This window comes from Haliotis rufescens, unplaced genomic scaffold (assembly GCF_023055435.1).
Source record: "Haliotis rufescens isolate VD_foot unplaced genomic scaffold, xgHalRufe1.0.p SCAF_20, whole genome shotgun sequence".
NCBI lineage: Eukaryota > Metazoa > Mollusca > Gastropoda > Lepetellida > Haliotidae > Haliotis > Haliotis rufescens.
In genome coordinates, this window is record NW_025963891.1 from 20897587 (window position 1) to 20915139 (window position 17553).

The following is a 17553-nucleotide window of genomic DNA, read 5'->3' on the forward strand; positions in this document are numbered from 1 at the left end:
CTCGTATAACCCAGTAAATCCTGGACACCCTGCTACTGACACATCTAACTTGTATAACCCAGTAAATCCTGGACACCCTGCTTCTGATACATCTAACTGGTATAACCCAGTAAATCCTGGACACCCTGCTACTGACACATCTAACCCTTATAACCCAGTAAATCCTGGACACCCTGCTACTGACACATCTAACTCGTATAACCCACTGCCTGAAGGGTCTTCTTTTGACGGAAGGAGCTCAAACGTTTAATATTGTTCTTATCTTTATCTATCAAACTGTTTTCTGACCTAAGATAGGTGTGGCCATTAGTATAAGGGGAATAAACAATAATACGGTCTACATGTTTCAGTGTTGTTACATTTGTAAAAAGTTGATTTTCTAAATTAATATGATTTATGTGAATACCCTACCTCTATTACATCATAGCCATAAATTCCTGTATACACTACAATCTTTAATAAATTTTCAACATGTCCTCTTCACCACCTTAGTTTAAATTTAGTTAATGGATTCTATTTTAGTTTTTTATAAAGTAAGATTCATGGTGGTATTCTGGTTGTATAATGCCGATGTTCCATGACTGTTCCAGATTATGGCAAAGAGATGATCAGTGAGTCTGAGATGCCGAAGACCCTGGTCACTGTCCTGGCCTCCAAGGAGGGAGAAAGTCACCAGGACACCATCTTGGACCTCCTCATCTCACTGGCTGATAGTGGTAAGTCTCAGGACATATTGTAGATCTCCTCATCTCACTGGCTGATAGTGGTAAGTCTCAGGACATATTGTAGATCTCATCTCACTGGCTGATAGTGGTAAGTCTCAGGACATATTGTAGATCTCCTCATCTCACTGGCTGATAGTGGTAAGTCTCAGGACATATTGTAGATCTCCTCATCTTACTGGCTGATGGTGGTAAGTCTCAGGACATATTGTAGATCTCCTCATCTCACTGGCTGATGGTGGTAAGTCTCAGGACATATTGTAGATCTCCTCATCTCACTGGCTGATAGTGGTAAGTCTCGGGACATATTGTAGATCTCCTCATCTCACTGGCTGATAGTGGTAAGTCTCAGGACATATTGTAGATCTCCTCATCTCACTGGCTGATAGTGGTAAGTCTCGGGACATATTGTAGATCTCCTCATCTCACTGGCTGATAGTGGTAAGTCTCAGGACATATTGTAGATCTCATCTCACTGGCTGATAGTGGTAAGTCTCAGGACATATTGTAGATCTCCTCATCTCACTGGCTGATAGTGGTAAGTCTCAGGACATATTGTAGATCTCCTCATCTCACTGGCTGATAGTGGTAAGTCTCGGGACATATTGTAGATCTCCTCATCTCACTGGCTGATAGTGGTAAGTCTCAGGACATATTGTAGATCTCCTCATCTCACTGGCTGATGGTGGTAAGTCTCAGGACATATTGTAGATCTCATCTCACTGGCTGATAGTGGTAAGTCTCAGGACATATTGAAGATCTCCTCATCTCACTGAATGATAGTGGTAAGTCTCAGGACATATTGTAGATCTCCTCATCTCACTGGCTGATGGTGGTAAGTCTCAGGACATATTGTAGATCTCATCTCACTGGCTGATAGTGGTAAGTCTCAGGACATATTGAAGATCTCCTCATCTCACTGAATGATAGTGGTGAGTCTCAGGACATATTGTAGATCTCATCTCACTGACTGATAGTGGTAAGTCTCAGGACATATCCTAGATGTTATTAATTCACTTGGTGATCATTTGCTGATACATATTGGGTCTCCTCAACTCACTAGCTCATGTGTGCAGGTCTGAAGACCTTCTCATCTCACTGTTATATTGATGTCATTGTAGATTGGGTAGACACAATTTTATGGATAACAACTTCTTTAATACTGTGAAAAGCAATGTCTCAGTAAAGATCCTTATATCATTGTCAAGCTAAGGATCTATACCAAAACATGCTTTTCACAGTATTAAAGAAGTTGTTATCCATAAAATTGTGTCTACCTTGTCATCCGTCAACTTCTAAGTAATGCCTATCAAACAATTCATTGTAGATTGTATACGTAAACTGATGCTTATAGACAATAATAGAATAATCTCCCTCCCCTGCAGATAAGATCAAGGACACCCTAGCAGACACCAGCCTCAGCAACCACCTGATCAAGATCATCCAATGTAACACTGGGCGATCTGATGACGACAGTCTGCAGTGTGTCAAGATGGCATCCGACCTCCTGGTGTCCCTTCTGGTCGGAGGTAATGCTCCACTAACAAAAGCTGGCATCTCCCTGTCAGCGGCAAATCGTTGAGTGTCTTGGGCCAAAAAAATATTGTGCCATATTGTACGAACATCTTTGAGAAAACAAAACCTAAAATACATGTTTCCTATGCAAAGAAACTAATCAATACAGTACCAATACATCTATTACTCTGAAAGATTTGGTCCCAAATGTGATATTTTATTGCTCTTCTTAAAGTTTAGAAAATAACATTTCAAACTCTTTTCTTGTTAGTTTCAAAGAGTATCATTATGTTTTCGATGTGGTATCACATTTGCTGACTTATGTATTCAATGTTTCAATACATACCACTTAAAACAGTCTGTTCCAGTTTTAGGTCCTAAATTTGCAGCTGGATCACTCAAATAATATTATGCAAAAAACTTTGAACTTTGTTACTTATTAAAATAAAAGACAATTTGTCAATAAGTGATACCAGGAAGAGAAGTAAAGTATTTTTTGTTTGATGTTTAAGATTGAAAAATTACTAATAATTTTAATAAAAATTTCATTTACATTTTGCTCTGAGTTTTGGGTACACTGTAGATCTCAAGAGATAAGTACAAAATGTCCGATTGGGAAAAGTTTGAGTGTAGCCCTGGACAAAATGTATTTAGATACACTTATAAAACAATCTGATCATGTATACACTGAAATTGACTGAAGTTTTATCTTTATTCAAACATATAAAAGTCAGAGGGAATGGGTGCATAGTCAGAAAGAATTGCAAACGTTAGTGACTTGTAGTGTAACCATATGGTTCTAGATCATTTTTGTCATTAAACAATATATCACGTGACTGACCACGTGTCAGGATAGTCCTGTGGGTACCAGGGTCGCTCTCAGTACCCATTCCGAGTACCTGAGTTACCTGTCCCAGCCCTAGTACACTGTTACTAACATAGTAATATATACGGCGAAACTGCATTATCAGTGGTTCATATTGGGAAAGGGAGGTCACTCTAATTTCAAACGGGAGCTTTCTCCGTTGTTTTCGTATTTGCAAGAAATGGCGTCACCCATGCTGTACGTTGTTGGTCCAGCTATTAAATGCTCAGCTTATCCCTAAGGTAAAACGTATTCTAAATTAAATGTTTGAATGCATTTTATATTTATGTTTCCATCCGTACATATTCTAAGATTGGTTTAGTGCTGATATCCATTTATTAAAATGTGGGCCCACATTTTTCTCGTCATCTATGGTGATCGAAACAAGTGGGCCCACATTTGTATATCGCCTAGCTTCGTTAGGTTGTTTCGTTAGCTCTGGTAATCAATTCCTAAATGTGGGCAGACGTTCTTCCGTCATATTGATTGCAACAGGAGGGACCAAATTTATTAATCATGAAACCGATAGGATTAGGTAGGTAGATGTGACTGTTAACCTTCTAAGCAGTTTGGATTGTATACTCCTCAGGGAGCTGAGAGTGAAAATTAAGTGCGCACATTGCCCTGGGTAATAATGAAGCATGCTATAGGCTGTTGGCGACAAAAATAGATATGACCAACCACTGAAACCCGAGTTAGTAGTTGCAATGAGAATATTTACTCTAATGCATGCCAGGACATTCTATGAAAGAACTCAAAGCTACCTTGGAAATCATCAAAGTTAATTTTCTGCAGAAATAATTAACGATGCCTATTTTGTTTTTGTTTTAGTCACATTGCAACTGAACAAAGATGGTTACTTGGTCTATGTAATATATTGTGGCTGTATCAGCACTTTATTTGAGAGTTGGCTCAAGTTGATATTGTTTTAAAGGTACTGGAGCTTTTAGCATGCATCCTGCTGTACACATATTGGATGTTTCAGACAAGACCGCTCTGTTGATCATAAGGGGGCCCAGTCGTCTAAGGCGCCGCGATTCGCTGTGCAGAGTTGCGACCCTTGGGCACGCCAGAAACCTATGATTGTGGGTTCAAATCCCAGTTCGTCCCGATTATGTTTCTAGGTTTGTCAGCACCATACCCGTGCTCGTTGGTTTCACCGAAGTGGTAAACGTCTGAGACCTGCCCACATTAAGCTGACACGCCGTGATATAACTGGAATGAAGTTATAAGCAGCGTTAAACCCAACTCACTCCCTGTTGATCATAAGAGCAATGGGAGGTCAGCGCTATCATATGGTTGGAATATAGCTGTGTCAATGTTTCAGACAAGAGCATGGAGCAGTTGTTTGGAGGAGGGGAGGGGCCGGTGTTCATGGAGTCGGTCAAGTGGTTGGAGGGGGACACAGACACGCTCAAGGTCTCCGGGGCGCTTGCTATAGGCAACTTTGCCAGGAGTGGTAAGATCAATATGGACACTTCAAGGATGAAATCTATCAAAATTTGTTTGGATTTTTTATGATGTTCCTTAATCCAAACAGATATCTATCTTTACATCAGATAGTGGGAATTTAAGCAAATGGTCCTTGTTCTGCAAAGTTAAAGTTTTCAGAGCCTGGTATCTTCAATTGGATATCCATATTGTGGAGTTATTACCATATATATGATCATGGCATTTACATTTGTATAAACCCTCTGAATGGAGATTGGTAGTTCCACTCAAATGCCCACGGAAATGACATTGTTGCATTGAGCCCTAGCACCTTTGTACGAATGAGGTAACTATGGTCAAGGGGAGATAATTAGGAACTGTTTAGTAGGTTGTCTCCCTTACACTATTGCTGTTGTTTCTAGATGAGCACTGCCACCTACTGGTGGAGGATGGTGTGATGGACAAACTGTTGGAGCTGGTGCGTCAGGAGGCCGCCGACACCAAGGAACACAACATCACGCTGCAACATGCCGTCCTCAGTGCACTGCGCAACCTCGCCATTCCAGGTACACCCGCCTTTCAGACCCTGCTACAATAAATTTAATTACTTCCCATTAATGGACGGGATCGGGTGGTCTGGCTCGCTGACTTGGTTGATGCATGTCTTCAATCCCAATTACATGGATCGATGCTCATGATATTAATCACTGGATTGTCTGGTCCAGACTCGATTATTTACAGACCGCCGTCATATAGCTGGAATATTGCTGAGTGCGGCGTAAAACAACCAACCAACCAACCAACCATTAATGGAAGCTCAAACTCCTCTCTGGACTGCTAAGAATGTCTTGTTCAACAATGATAATATGTTGACAATGCTAATTTATTGCAGATAGGCTTTCAACAGCAACAGGACATTATGTTCACAAAATCCCATGTAGTTTGTACTACCTGATTCACCAGCGTGTTTGAGCAAGTTGTCCCGAAACAAACCAGAAACAACTATTTTCTTATATTCCTATAAAATGTCACAAGTAATAATGTATATTACATACTCGCACGCACACTCACATGCCCGCAGTAATTTTAACCTCATATATACACATTAGTACCATTTATCAATACCATTCATAGAACTATGTACATAATAATTAAACTCCTACAAGACTTATTGTACTGAAATACTACTGTTAAAAATATCACTGACAGTTACAGCTGTAAGCTATAAACTATTGACAGAGATAAAGTATTTCAAACAGCAACAGTTATAAGCTTTGAATTATATAAATTACTGAAAACACCGTATAACGATATGGTAGTTAGGGCTGGGACGAGTCCAATTTTACTTCCCGGGTACCCACACCCCTATTACCCGACCCTACCAGGGTACCCGCTGTTGGTGTCAAGAGATAGGTACAAAATGTCCGATTGGGAATAGTTTGACAGTAGCCCTGGCAGAATGTATTTAGAGACACGTATAAAACGATGTGGTCATGCATACACTGAAGTTGACTAACGTTTTAGCTTTGTTGAAACATATATAAGTCAGAAGGAATGTGTACATAGTCATGAAGAAATGCAAACATTAGAGAATTAACATTGTCGTGTAACCATGTAGTTATATTGTGAATTTTTGTCATGAAACAATTTATCACGTGACTAACCACAGGTCCGGGTAGTCCCATGGGTACCCGGGTCCTATTCAGTACCTACCCTACCTGAATTACCTGTCCCAGCCCTAATGGTAGTGTAGCTTCTATAAACTTTCCGAGTTCCGTGATGGGATTCGAACCACGGATCTTATGGCCCGAGGTTGAACACCTTGTCCACTTGTCCAAAGAGCTGAACCCCATCAGCAAGTTGACAAGGTATGGATGTCATCTGTAGCATGACTCCACACCCTGCTACACAGTCCACCCGTCAACAGAAGGCACGTCCTGGGCCGCAAAGTAGGGTACTGAGACTTATATTGCTCAAAATAAATATAAACATGCTCAGCCCCACACTGAGCACCAATTTAGCGGCCATAAAATGTCTATGGCACGTAATGGGATTCAAACCACAGACCTTCTGATCCGAGTTCAGACGCTTTGTCTACATGACCAACGAGGTTAACCCCATCAGCAAGCTGACAAGGTGAGTATGTCATCTGTGGGATGACTTCACACCCTGCTACAGAAGCTTAACACTCTAATTAAATTAAATTCTACTGTTTACTTAATCTTTGCCAATCACAATACATACTAATGTATCATGACAATGTTAAATATACAAGAGATTTACAACATTGCATATTATGTAGATATTCAGATTATACTTAATTACAGATATACAATTAAAATGATAAAATCATAGTTAACAGGACTAACATATCAGATCCTAAGCTCCTTATGATAAATATCAATACTAAAGAAATCTCAATCAACTTACTCCAATCAGTGCAGTGCTGTGAATCATGCAGTTGAGATGCAGCAGTGACAAGAGAAGAGAATGTTGAAGTGTTTGAGTCTAAAGATCTGGTCACATGCGACAGAAACAATAGAAGGGCACTCACAGACCAAGCTGTGGCTGGACCAGGGAACTAAAGACAAAGAAATACAAGATAGATAGATCGGGAGATTACTTCTGCCCACACATCTCTTTCTAGTTCCATAATACATTCTATTGGACTTCCACCAAGTAAAAACGCAAGAATATCATCATCATCTTTCTCCCAGATCTTAACAAAAACATGTACATCCAGGATATCACATATGGTGTTAAAAAGTAAATTTCAGTCATTCATATTGATCGTGCAAGATATAAACATGTGCTTTACAATATCATTGGCAAAGGTTTTACAACAGCATCCTCTAGAGACAATTTCAGCTGATCCATAGAATACAAGAACCCCATGCTAACTTACGTAACTACTTTACCTAGGGATTAGTGGAGTGGGCTCTGGGTAGTTTAAGGAGCCTCTACTGCACTTAACTAAATTATTTACCCAAGTTTAAAATACAAGAATTAAAAAACACTGTATTTACATTCTGCTACATATAATGAGCTTATGTTGTGGCACATCGTCTGTCGTCCATCTGGATGTCTGTCAAAAACTTTTACATGTATCCTGTGAAACTAAAAGGCAAAGCTGAAACTTTGTATGGTTGATCCAAGCAATGATGTTGCTAAACTTTGCTCCTGGAATTCTGATCTGATTTTGAACATGATCGTCATTATTTCTTCAGAATTGAGGTGAGCCTTGTGGTTCTATTTGTCTGGATGTGTTATCCTCAGCTGATTGTATTCCAGCCCCCAACAAGCCTCGGATGCTGAAGGCTGGTGTGCTGGATGTAGTGTTGAAGCTGTCTCAGACGGAAGTGATGGCCGTCGCCTTCAAACTCCTCGGACTCATTCGGATGCTGATTGATTCACAGGGTCAGACATTGCACGTTTCTTGTCTCCATTTGTTGAACCTCAGACCTTACCAAAGTGAAACAAAATGTCATTTAAACCACAGTCAACAGGTTTGTTTGTTTGTTGTTTAACGCGTCACTCAGCAATATTCCAGCTACATAATGGCAGTCTGTAAATCATCAAGTCTGGACCAGACAATCCAGTGATTGATACATGAGCATCAATCCAAGCAATTGGGATACGATGACATGCATCAACCAAGTCAGCGGGCCTGACCACCCGATCCCGTTAGTCGCGTCTTACAACAAGCATAGTCACCTTTTACGGCAAGTATGGGTTGCACAGTCAACAAGAGGGTGCTGACATGCAGTAGCTGAGTGGTTAAGGCATTCGCTCGTGATGTGGAAGGTCTAGGTTTGATTCCACCGTTGGTGTCACCGACTGTGACATAACTGGGATATTATACCTGGAAGGAAAGGTTGTCATAAAAACAGCATGCACTGATATTGTTCAAACAACACCAAGCTAGGAAGCTTCTTCATGCAATTGGCAAGAGATTGCTTCAGGATACAATGGGTATTTTCGGGAATTGGATCATGGCATTCTTATCGTGGCATGTTTGATGATGATTTGTCATAGACAGAACAGACCACTAGATTGTTTACAGTATGATGCATTTTGAAAATGTGTGAAATATGTAATCAATATATTTCTTCTTTTTAGAGGCGGCATCAAAGTCACTTGGCTGTGACCGAGATTTTCTGATGAAACTAGTCGAGTGGTGTGGAGTTGAAGGTCATGCAGGGGTCACAGGTCTGATTCCTGCTTGTTTATCTTTTCTGAGTTAATGAGACACATTTTGAAGGGGAAATATTTTGTCTTCGCAAGTTTGATTCAAGTCATTTGAAAAGTAAACTCACTTTCTCCATTTTTCACATGATACTACTTATGGCTTCCACTAAAAGTAGAAAGTCTCTCATTCCTGGTAGGGCGTTGTTTTACCCTAGTGGTTAAAGCTTTGTTTGTTTGTTTGATGTTTAAAGCCGCACTCAGCAATATTCCAGCTGTATGACGGCAGTCTGTAAATAATCAAGTCTGGACCAGACAATCCAGTGATTGACATAATAAGTATCGATCTACACAATTGGGATACGATGACATGCATCAAACCAAGTCAGCGAGCCTGATACCGTTAGTGGCCCAATACGACAAGCATAGTCGCCTCGTAGGGCAAGCATGGGTTGTTAATGTCCTATTCTACCCAGGATCTTCACAGGTCAGTAGTTACAGCATTCGCTTTACATGGGTACAATCTGTGAAGCCCATTTCTGGTGTCCCTGTCATGATTTTTCCGGAATATTGTTAAAAGTGACATAAAACCGTACTCACTCACTCACTCATTCCTGGTATATGGTGTGTTTCAAGGGGAGGCAACTCGACTCTTGGCTTGGCTCATCAAACACAGCAAGTCAAGTGATGTGATGAAGAACATAATAAAGAATGATGGTATACAGTATCTCGTCAGCATGGCAACCTCCGAGCATGTCGTGATGCAGAACGAGGCCCTGTTCTCCCTCACACTCATCTGTTCAACTGTATTAGGTATGATTGTAAGACATATTTATGGTGCTTAGACAAAATAAAGGCATGACGGGTAATATCAGGTCTCTGCTGTGCAGAGTTGCTTCCCTTAGCCATTCAAGGATCAAGTGATTGTGGAACTAAAACCTACTTTTGCCTTGATAATGATTCCTTGTTGGTATCAGACCACTGCTTGTTGGTTTCACCAAAATGTTAAATATCCTCAAGCAGTGTTACTTTCCACCCACATTATATTAAAATATGACAGAAATACTTTATTCTTAACTTGCCATTTCCTGTCCACTCAGCGTCTGGCATAGACTTCTCTTCAGAAACCCATTTAACCAATGAAGCTGAAACATCACATACTTGTTCCCACCAATGATGACACCCCAATGTGTTTTTTCGATTTGATTTCCAATATGGCTGCCATGTCTTGTGCCATTCGTCACCACTCGCCCCTTTCCGTAACCTGCAAGAAGACTCATCCCCCTATGGATGAATGTTATGTGCGAAAATACGACAAACCAATCAGAATGCGCGTGTGATTTCAAGTTCTTCGTCAAAGAATCCCTCAGAAATAATTTTCGATTTTACATATGTCTTGCATCTAAAAATATACCCAAGACACAGTTAAATGTGTTCAATCATACTGTATAATTCCGCATGTCCCGATGTGCTTTAAATTGCATCTGAAATATATATAATATATGGGGAAATATATGTGAACCATTACGCAACGAGTTGACAATTGTTTTAGGTATGCCCGTTTGCGCTCAGACGGAACCCGGTGGCAAAAATGGCCATGAGAGGGGCACGAGTCGCTATTTGGCTTGTCCCGGAATAACACGAGTTGGTCACGAATGGTCTTGTGCTTGTTTCCATCAATGATGACATCTCAATTTGTTCAAGGGGTTTTGCTATTTCATAAATTTTGACCTTGGTTTGACCTTTGCACTTAAACCATACTGAAAGCGATGTCTTAAGTTTTGACCTTTTTTTTACCTTTGCACTCTGACCATGCTCCTAAAGTCTCTCAAAAATGCATATTTATCATTTTAGGTGTTATCGCCACTTGATGAACACATACATTCAAATCACAAGTTCATGGATATTCAGCATCGGGTGCATGTCATTTGGGTGACATTTAAACTGTTAATGATTTTCAAGGAGTATGTTGTTCCAGTATATCGTATCAAGGTAGTGTTCAGCTCCTTTCCTAATTCTAATCCTTTCCCCCAATCTTCTCTCCAGGAGATGCAGCAGTGCCCCTGAAGGAAGCCGACCTGGCCACCACCATCACCACCCTGCTGAAGAACCCTGCCACCATCCCTGAGATCCTGTGTAACACACTCAGCCTCACCAGGTCCATCTGTACAGCAGGTTAGTGCACACTCTCAGTCTCACCAGGTGGGAACACACTCTCAGTCTCACCAGGTGGGTACACACTTTCAGTCTCACCAGGTGGGTACACACTCTCTGTCTCACCAGGTGGGTACACACTCTCTGTCTCAGCAGGTGGGTACACACTCTCAGTCTCACCAGGTGGGTACACACGCTGAGTCTCACCAGGCTGGTACACACTCAGTCTCACCAGGTGGGTACACACTCTCAGTCTCACCAGGTGGGTACACACTCTTAGTCTCACCAGGTGGGTACACACTCTGACTCACCAGATGGGTGCACACTTTCAGCCTCACCAGGTGGGTACACACGCTGAGTCTCACAAGGTTAGTGCACACTCTTAGTCTCACCAGGTGGGTACACACTCTGACTCACCAGATGGGTGCACACTTTCAGTCTCACCAGGTGGGTACACACTCTCAGTCTCACCAGGTGGGTACACACTCTCAGTCTCACCAGGCTGGTACACACTCTCAGTCTCACCAGGTGGGTACACACTCTCAGTCTCACCAGGTGGGTACACACTCTCAGTCTCACCAGTTAGGTACACACTCTCAGTCTCACCAGGTGGGTACACACTCTCAGTCTCACCAGGTAGGTACACACAAATCCTCACACTTCACCTTTTTTAGCTCTCTGAAAGTCAAGTGAGCTCATATGTCATGGCCTGTTTGATCAGCATAGACATCTTCATCTCAAGAACCAGTGGACCAATGATACTGAAATTTTCACATGCTTGTTCTCATCAGTGATGTCACCCTAATTTGTTCAAGAGATTCAAATCTGATTGTCAATATGTCCATCATGGCAGCCATTTTGAAAAACGTCTTTATGGCCATTTCTCAGCCATTGTTGCTCAAAATATGATGAAATTTGGTACATTTGTAGTAGTAGTAGTGGCTACAGTCGTAATGAAGAGATTTTGAAGATTTTGCATTATGGCAGGGAATTAATTTATAAACAGCAAAACCTATTGATGCAAATTCCTTGAAACCATCAAAAATATATTGTAATGTTTGAAGCAGAGCCCTGATACCAGACCATAAAGTGCTGACGAGAATTCTTCGTGCACAGTAAACTAGTATTGTCTTAAACGGTATATTGCTATATTCAAGTTAAGACATTTCACTGTACATGTATGGTAAGTAATGATATGTTTAGGCTGAAGTAACTTTGCATCAAAGAGAGAATGGTGGTCTGTTTATCAAAATGAGAAAGATATGAAATATCTTAAACATTGATTTACTAGTGCACTTATCTGACTGGTTGATAACTCACGTGTGGCCCAGTCGTCCGAGGTGACACAATACTTGTGCTCGTGGGTTTCACCAAAGCAGTAAACGTCTGAGACCTGCATCACTTTAAGCTTTCCTTGTACCTAAAGCTGACATGCTGTGGTATAACTGAAATACTGTTCAAAGCGGTGTTAAACCCAACTCACTCATTTATGATACAGATCACTATCAGTCCAAGATTTACAGAGTGCAGATCCCTGCTCCGCTGGAAGCACTAGTAAAATCTCCATTATGGTTCAGACTAACTTTTGCAAGATTTACAAACTACTTTGAGCTGCTTGTGCTACTACACTATTTCAAACCTCCTCAAGCTTCCATCACCCAGGAGTAGCCAGCAGCTTGAAGCACTAGCCGCTTGATAAGCAGCTGTAGTCAGCTCTCTAACCAGCATACCCCTTGTGTTTCAGCATCACCAACTAGCCCTCAGGCCCTCCCCTGTAGTCTCCTGGCTTGTACAGGGATTCTCTCAGATGTACAGAGTAGGTTAACCTCCTAGGTGTTGTCACTGAGAGTCAGCCCTGCTTCACCCAGCCTCCCCTTGTCTGGTGCAGTAATGTCAGTCAGTACTTCCCAGGTTTGTATACACTGCGTTCCTCCATCCCCTCCGACACCTGTGAATACATACGGCCACTTTGCGGTTCAGTCGCTATTGTTTTACCAATGAGCAAGCAACGGCTCTGTTCCAGGAAGAGGGAAACCCATGCTTCAATATCAGGTGGGGTCATGAGTGGCCCAGTTATCTAAGGCGAGATTCGCTGTGCAATTCGAGTTGCATCCCTTGGACATGCTAGCCGTGATCATGGGCTTGAACCCTGGTTCGCCCCACACACAAAATCAGGCAAGGGTAGAGTTCGCACAAACTTCATATATGGAGGAGAGTTTATTTGACTTCTCTGAGTTAAATGCGTCGTGATTTTATTACCCGACTAAAATTGACGTATGTCACAACTAATAGCGATCGTATGTATTCCATTGTGATGGAGGACGTAGTGTATAAACATTCGTGAAGTTATGACAATGGGTGTTAGATGCTGTTTCGTCGTGTAGTTCTGCTTAACTTAGTGTAGTTTGACTGTCCTAGTTACATTGGCTGTTGTTTAAATCTGCTTTACCTATAGAGCTTTATGGTATCCCTCACACATGCTTCAGGTGCTATTGTGAATTCAAGGATCCTTTATTTGGGCCCCTTGGGGATTCTGGGTTGGAATAGATATCCAGGAACCTTTGCTGGTCGTAGATCCAAGAGGCACTCAAAGGGTCGGGGGTCAGACTCGGTGATTTGGTTGATTCCATGTCATTCGTACCCCATCAGTGTGGATTATTGTTCACTATGTCGATGAGTGTATTGTCCGATCCAGGACTGAGTATTTACTGGCTGCTGTCATGGTGCTGGATTATTGCTCACTATGTCGATGAGTGTGTTGTCCGATCCAGGACTGAGTATTTACTGGCTGCTGTCACGGTGCTGGATTATTGCTCACTATGTCGATGAGTGTGTTGTCCGATCCAGGACTGAGTATTTACTGGCTGCTGTCACGGTGCTGGATTATTGCTCACTATGTCGATGAGTGTGTTGTCCGATCCAGGACTGAGTATTTACTGGCTGCTGTCATGGTGCTGGATTATTGCTCACTATGTCGATGAGTGTGTTGTCCGATCCAGGACTGAGTATTTACTGGCTGCTGTCACGGTGCTGGATTATTGCTCACTATGTCGATGAGTGTGTTGTCCGATCCAGGACTGAGTATTTACTGGCTGCTGTCACGGTGCTGGATTATTGCTCACTATGTCGATGAGTGTGTTGTCCGATCCAGGACTGAGTATTTACTGGCTGCTGTCATGGTGCTGGATTATTGCTCACTATGTCGATGAGTGTGTTGTCCGATCCAGGACTGAGTATTTACTGGTTGCTGTCATGGTGCTGGATTATTGCTCACTATGTCGATGAGTGTGTTGTCCGATCCAGGACTGAGTATTTACTGGTTGCTGTCATGGTGCTGGATTATTGCTGAGTGTGGCATAAAAAAAAAACAAGCAAACTTTATTTGTCTGTCAACATTTTGCCTTAGCTTGTAGAACCGTCTTGTCTAGAATAGATGTGACTTGTGCTGTCTTGTGTTGTATAACTGTTAGCCAGATGTTCAACTTATTTTAATGGTAACCTTGCCATGTTTCTATGTATATTTTAGCCATGGTTAAACAGTGTTTGGCCTGCCTGCCTGATATCTGGAATTGCAAAGCTAGCTACACTCATTACAGTTGAACTTGATAATCTGATAAGCTCTATCTGTCCGGCATGTTATGCTTCCTGGGTCCACTTGCACGAAGCGATCTTAGTGCTAAGATGATCTTGACTCCCATACTTTAACATAGGCTTACATTAGTCTTAGATCGTTTTGTGCAAGTGGGCCCTGATCAGAACATTCCTTGACAAAGTGGTAGAGTGAAGACGTTTGGATTTAGAATTTTCAAAATCTGTCGATGTAATTTTCATTAACATGACAACCTAGCCTATGTCCGTCCTTCTCCCATTTATGTTTATTCACCTCTAGACTTATGTTGTGTGCACCGCTCCATTGTCAAAATTCTGGATTCGTCTCTGCAAGCTGAAGCCAGTTAATTGCTCTACCACCGGTGTTTTATATGTTATTCATTGTAAACGAATAGTACAGGTCCCCTGGCCTGTAGTAAGAGGTGGCTTTGTAAAATCAGTCAGGTGAGTTGGTTGATTGCATATCGTCGTAAATGGACTGTGTGAGATGTTGCTCATAATATCAATCACTGCTTTGTCTTGTCCAGATTGGGTTATTTACTGGCCAGTGTTATATTGCTGGAATATTTCTGTCTGCAGTGTAAACAATCAAAACATTGTAGTTATGGATAAATCTGATTTTGAGTTGGATGTTGAAAATGAGATTAAATGTATTTAATAATGTCTGAAGCCATCTTCAGGAAGACTTGTGTCACCCATCGATTCTGTTCACTTGATATTTTGGTCTAAAATTTAACTACTACAGAATAGTAGGATAATTAGGCCTTTACAATGTCAACATAGTTCTTTGTACGTTCTCTATTGTCCAACCAATGTCTGCCTTGTAACATTGTCCTCTTCTGAAGATTCTCCTCCCCAATAAGTCCCCCCAAACCTATCCTGGTCATAAGAGGTGACCAAAGGGATCAGGCTGTCAGGCTCGGTGACTTGGTTGATTGAGTGACTTTGTTCCAAGATGGCAGGATGGCAACCCATACTTGCCGTAAAAGGCGACTTTGCTTGTCGTAAAAGGCGACTTTGCTTGTCGTAAAAGGCGACTCACGAGATCGAGTGGTCAGGCTCGCTGACATGGCTGATGTATATCATCGTATTCCAATTGCGTAGATCGATGCTCACAATATCAATCAGTGGATTGTCTGGTCAGATTCCATTATTTACAGGCCACTATCATACAGCTGCAATATTGCTGTGAGCGGCGTTATACAAAACAACCCAAGGTGGTAAACAGCTATGACCTTGGTCACATTAAACTGTGCCATGTTCCAATATAACTAAGATACTCTTCAAAACATCCAGCTTTAAACCCTACTTACTTTTCTCCAAAGCTATCAATCTTAAATATGACTTCAGCGTCTTCCATCAAATTGGAGGTTTTATGTTTGTTGAGATTGTAATAAAATTTTATCTGTTTCAAATGTCAATTGCATCAATGTTCCACAAGGAAGTATGTAGGTAGCTTTTGATATTTTAAATTTTTAACAAATCTAATGAAATAAATCAGCATTTTAGTATTTGGATGTAATATAATTCATGACTGCAGAACAGTTTTTCTGATGTTAAATCAGTACACTGAAGTTTGTGTGTTCAGCATTCTGGGTGAAGGATTAGTATTCAACCATGACTCGTACATTCCCAGTTTGTGTGCTGTGAATGTCAATGAACGTTGTGCATCAAGGTGGCTGTAGGACTCACTATATAGCATCACCAGCAGCAGCATGGCCAGTTAGTAAAGATCAGCAATGTCAGTAATCAAGCAGGAGAGAAGCATTCCATGTCTTTATTGATCTGATTTGTTATTTATAACTGACAATAATGCCACATTAAGCCCAAAATATGGATTGGGATATATATGAAACATGTGAGCCTCTTTTCAGATCACTTAGTCCAAGTTTATGACTCTTTGGAACAATTAAAACATACTGACTGCTGTGCTTCTGATGGTTAATGGCTTAAAGATTTTCAACAAAATTGTCATAAATATATGCAGTAACTGTATGTGTTGTCACATGGTTTATTGAATGAGTGTTGCTCTTTGTAGCGCTATTTTGAAGTTACATGGCGTTCACGCATTAGTTAAACAGTAGTGCATGAAAGCTTTTACATTCTATTTCTGCTTGTAGATATTTATTATCCAGGACACCACATCTTCCCGAGGCAAGGGAGTTAACTGACTAGAAAAGTCCAGTTTCCACCCTTGCCAAAACTATGCTGGAATTCGTTGTCCCTCCTATTGACCAATCAGATGCCGCCTCTCATATCACTTGCATTTGCTTCAAACAAAATCGAGGCGCCGCGATTCGCTGTGCAGAGTTGCGTCCCTTGGACACGCCAGAAACCTATGATTGTGGGTTCGAATCCCGGTTCGCCCCGATTATGTTTCTAGGTTTGTCAGCACCATACCCGTGCTCGTGGGTTTCACCGAAGTGGTAAACGTCTGAGACCTGCATCACTTCGGGCTTTCCTCCCACATTAAGCTGACACGCCGTGATATAACTGGAATACTGTTAAAAGCGGCGTTAAACCCAACTCACTCACTCACTCAAACAAAATCGTGGCACCCATTCAAGATGATCTGATTGATAATGAAGGACTATATTGTCATAAAATGGGTCTTGCGCTGCAAAGTCATCACATCACTAGAACACCTTGATTAAAAGCATTGATGCTTACATGCTTTGCAAATCCTGCAGTCGGCATACATGCTGTTTATGAACCAGGTGTCTAGTTGGTTACGTGATTTGATTGGACTGTGCATAGACACGTCAATCCAGTCAAGCTATAACTCCACGATTCCAGCCTAGTTAGGTAAGGGTGGAAACTTGACTTTTATAGTCAGTTAACTCCCTTGATGAGCACACCGTTCCATAAAACGATCATGGTGCTAATATGATTGTAACTCCCATGACTTTTGACAAGCAATGAGGCCTAGGTTAACTGTCACTTTTCAAACAAGAATATATTATCGTAGAAAGTAATGTGATAATTTGAATAATTTCATTTTACTTATAGGATTAAAGGGTATGACTCAAATAAGTCCCAAAAGTTTGTGGGAATATCAACAGTTGTCAAATT

At 41.3% G+C, this 17553-nt stretch overlaps 1 protein-coding gene across 2 annotated transcripts in view; it reads left to right on the forward strand.

Annotated features, from left to right (window-relative positions):
- LOC124137783 (rap1 GTPase-GDP dissociation stimulator 1-like) overlaps nucleotides 1-17553 on the forward strand; it is a 108587-nt gene that overhangs the window by 86292 nt on the left and 4742 nt on the right. Inside the window, exons 7-15 of one of the 2 annotated variants that reach the window (XM_048400959.1) lie at nucleotides 591-716; nucleotides 2108-2251; nucleotides 4430-4561; nucleotides 4956-5099; nucleotides 7825-7950; nucleotides 8653-8742; nucleotides 9355-9531; nucleotides 10765-10893; nucleotides 12617-12688. In XM_048400959.1, the coding sequence (XP_048256916.1) occupies nucleotides 591-716; nucleotides 2108-2251; nucleotides 4430-4561; nucleotides 4956-5099; nucleotides 7825-7950; nucleotides 8653-8742; nucleotides 9355-9531; nucleotides 10765-10893; nucleotides 12617-12688 (1140 nt within the window). The remainder of the gene's footprint in view (nucleotides 1-590; nucleotides 717-2107; nucleotides 2252-4429; nucleotides 4562-4955; nucleotides 5100-7824; nucleotides 7951-8652; nucleotides 8743-9354; nucleotides 9532-10764; nucleotides 10894-12616; nucleotides 12689-17553) is intronic. The other variant, XM_048400960.1, reaches the window with a different exon arrangement.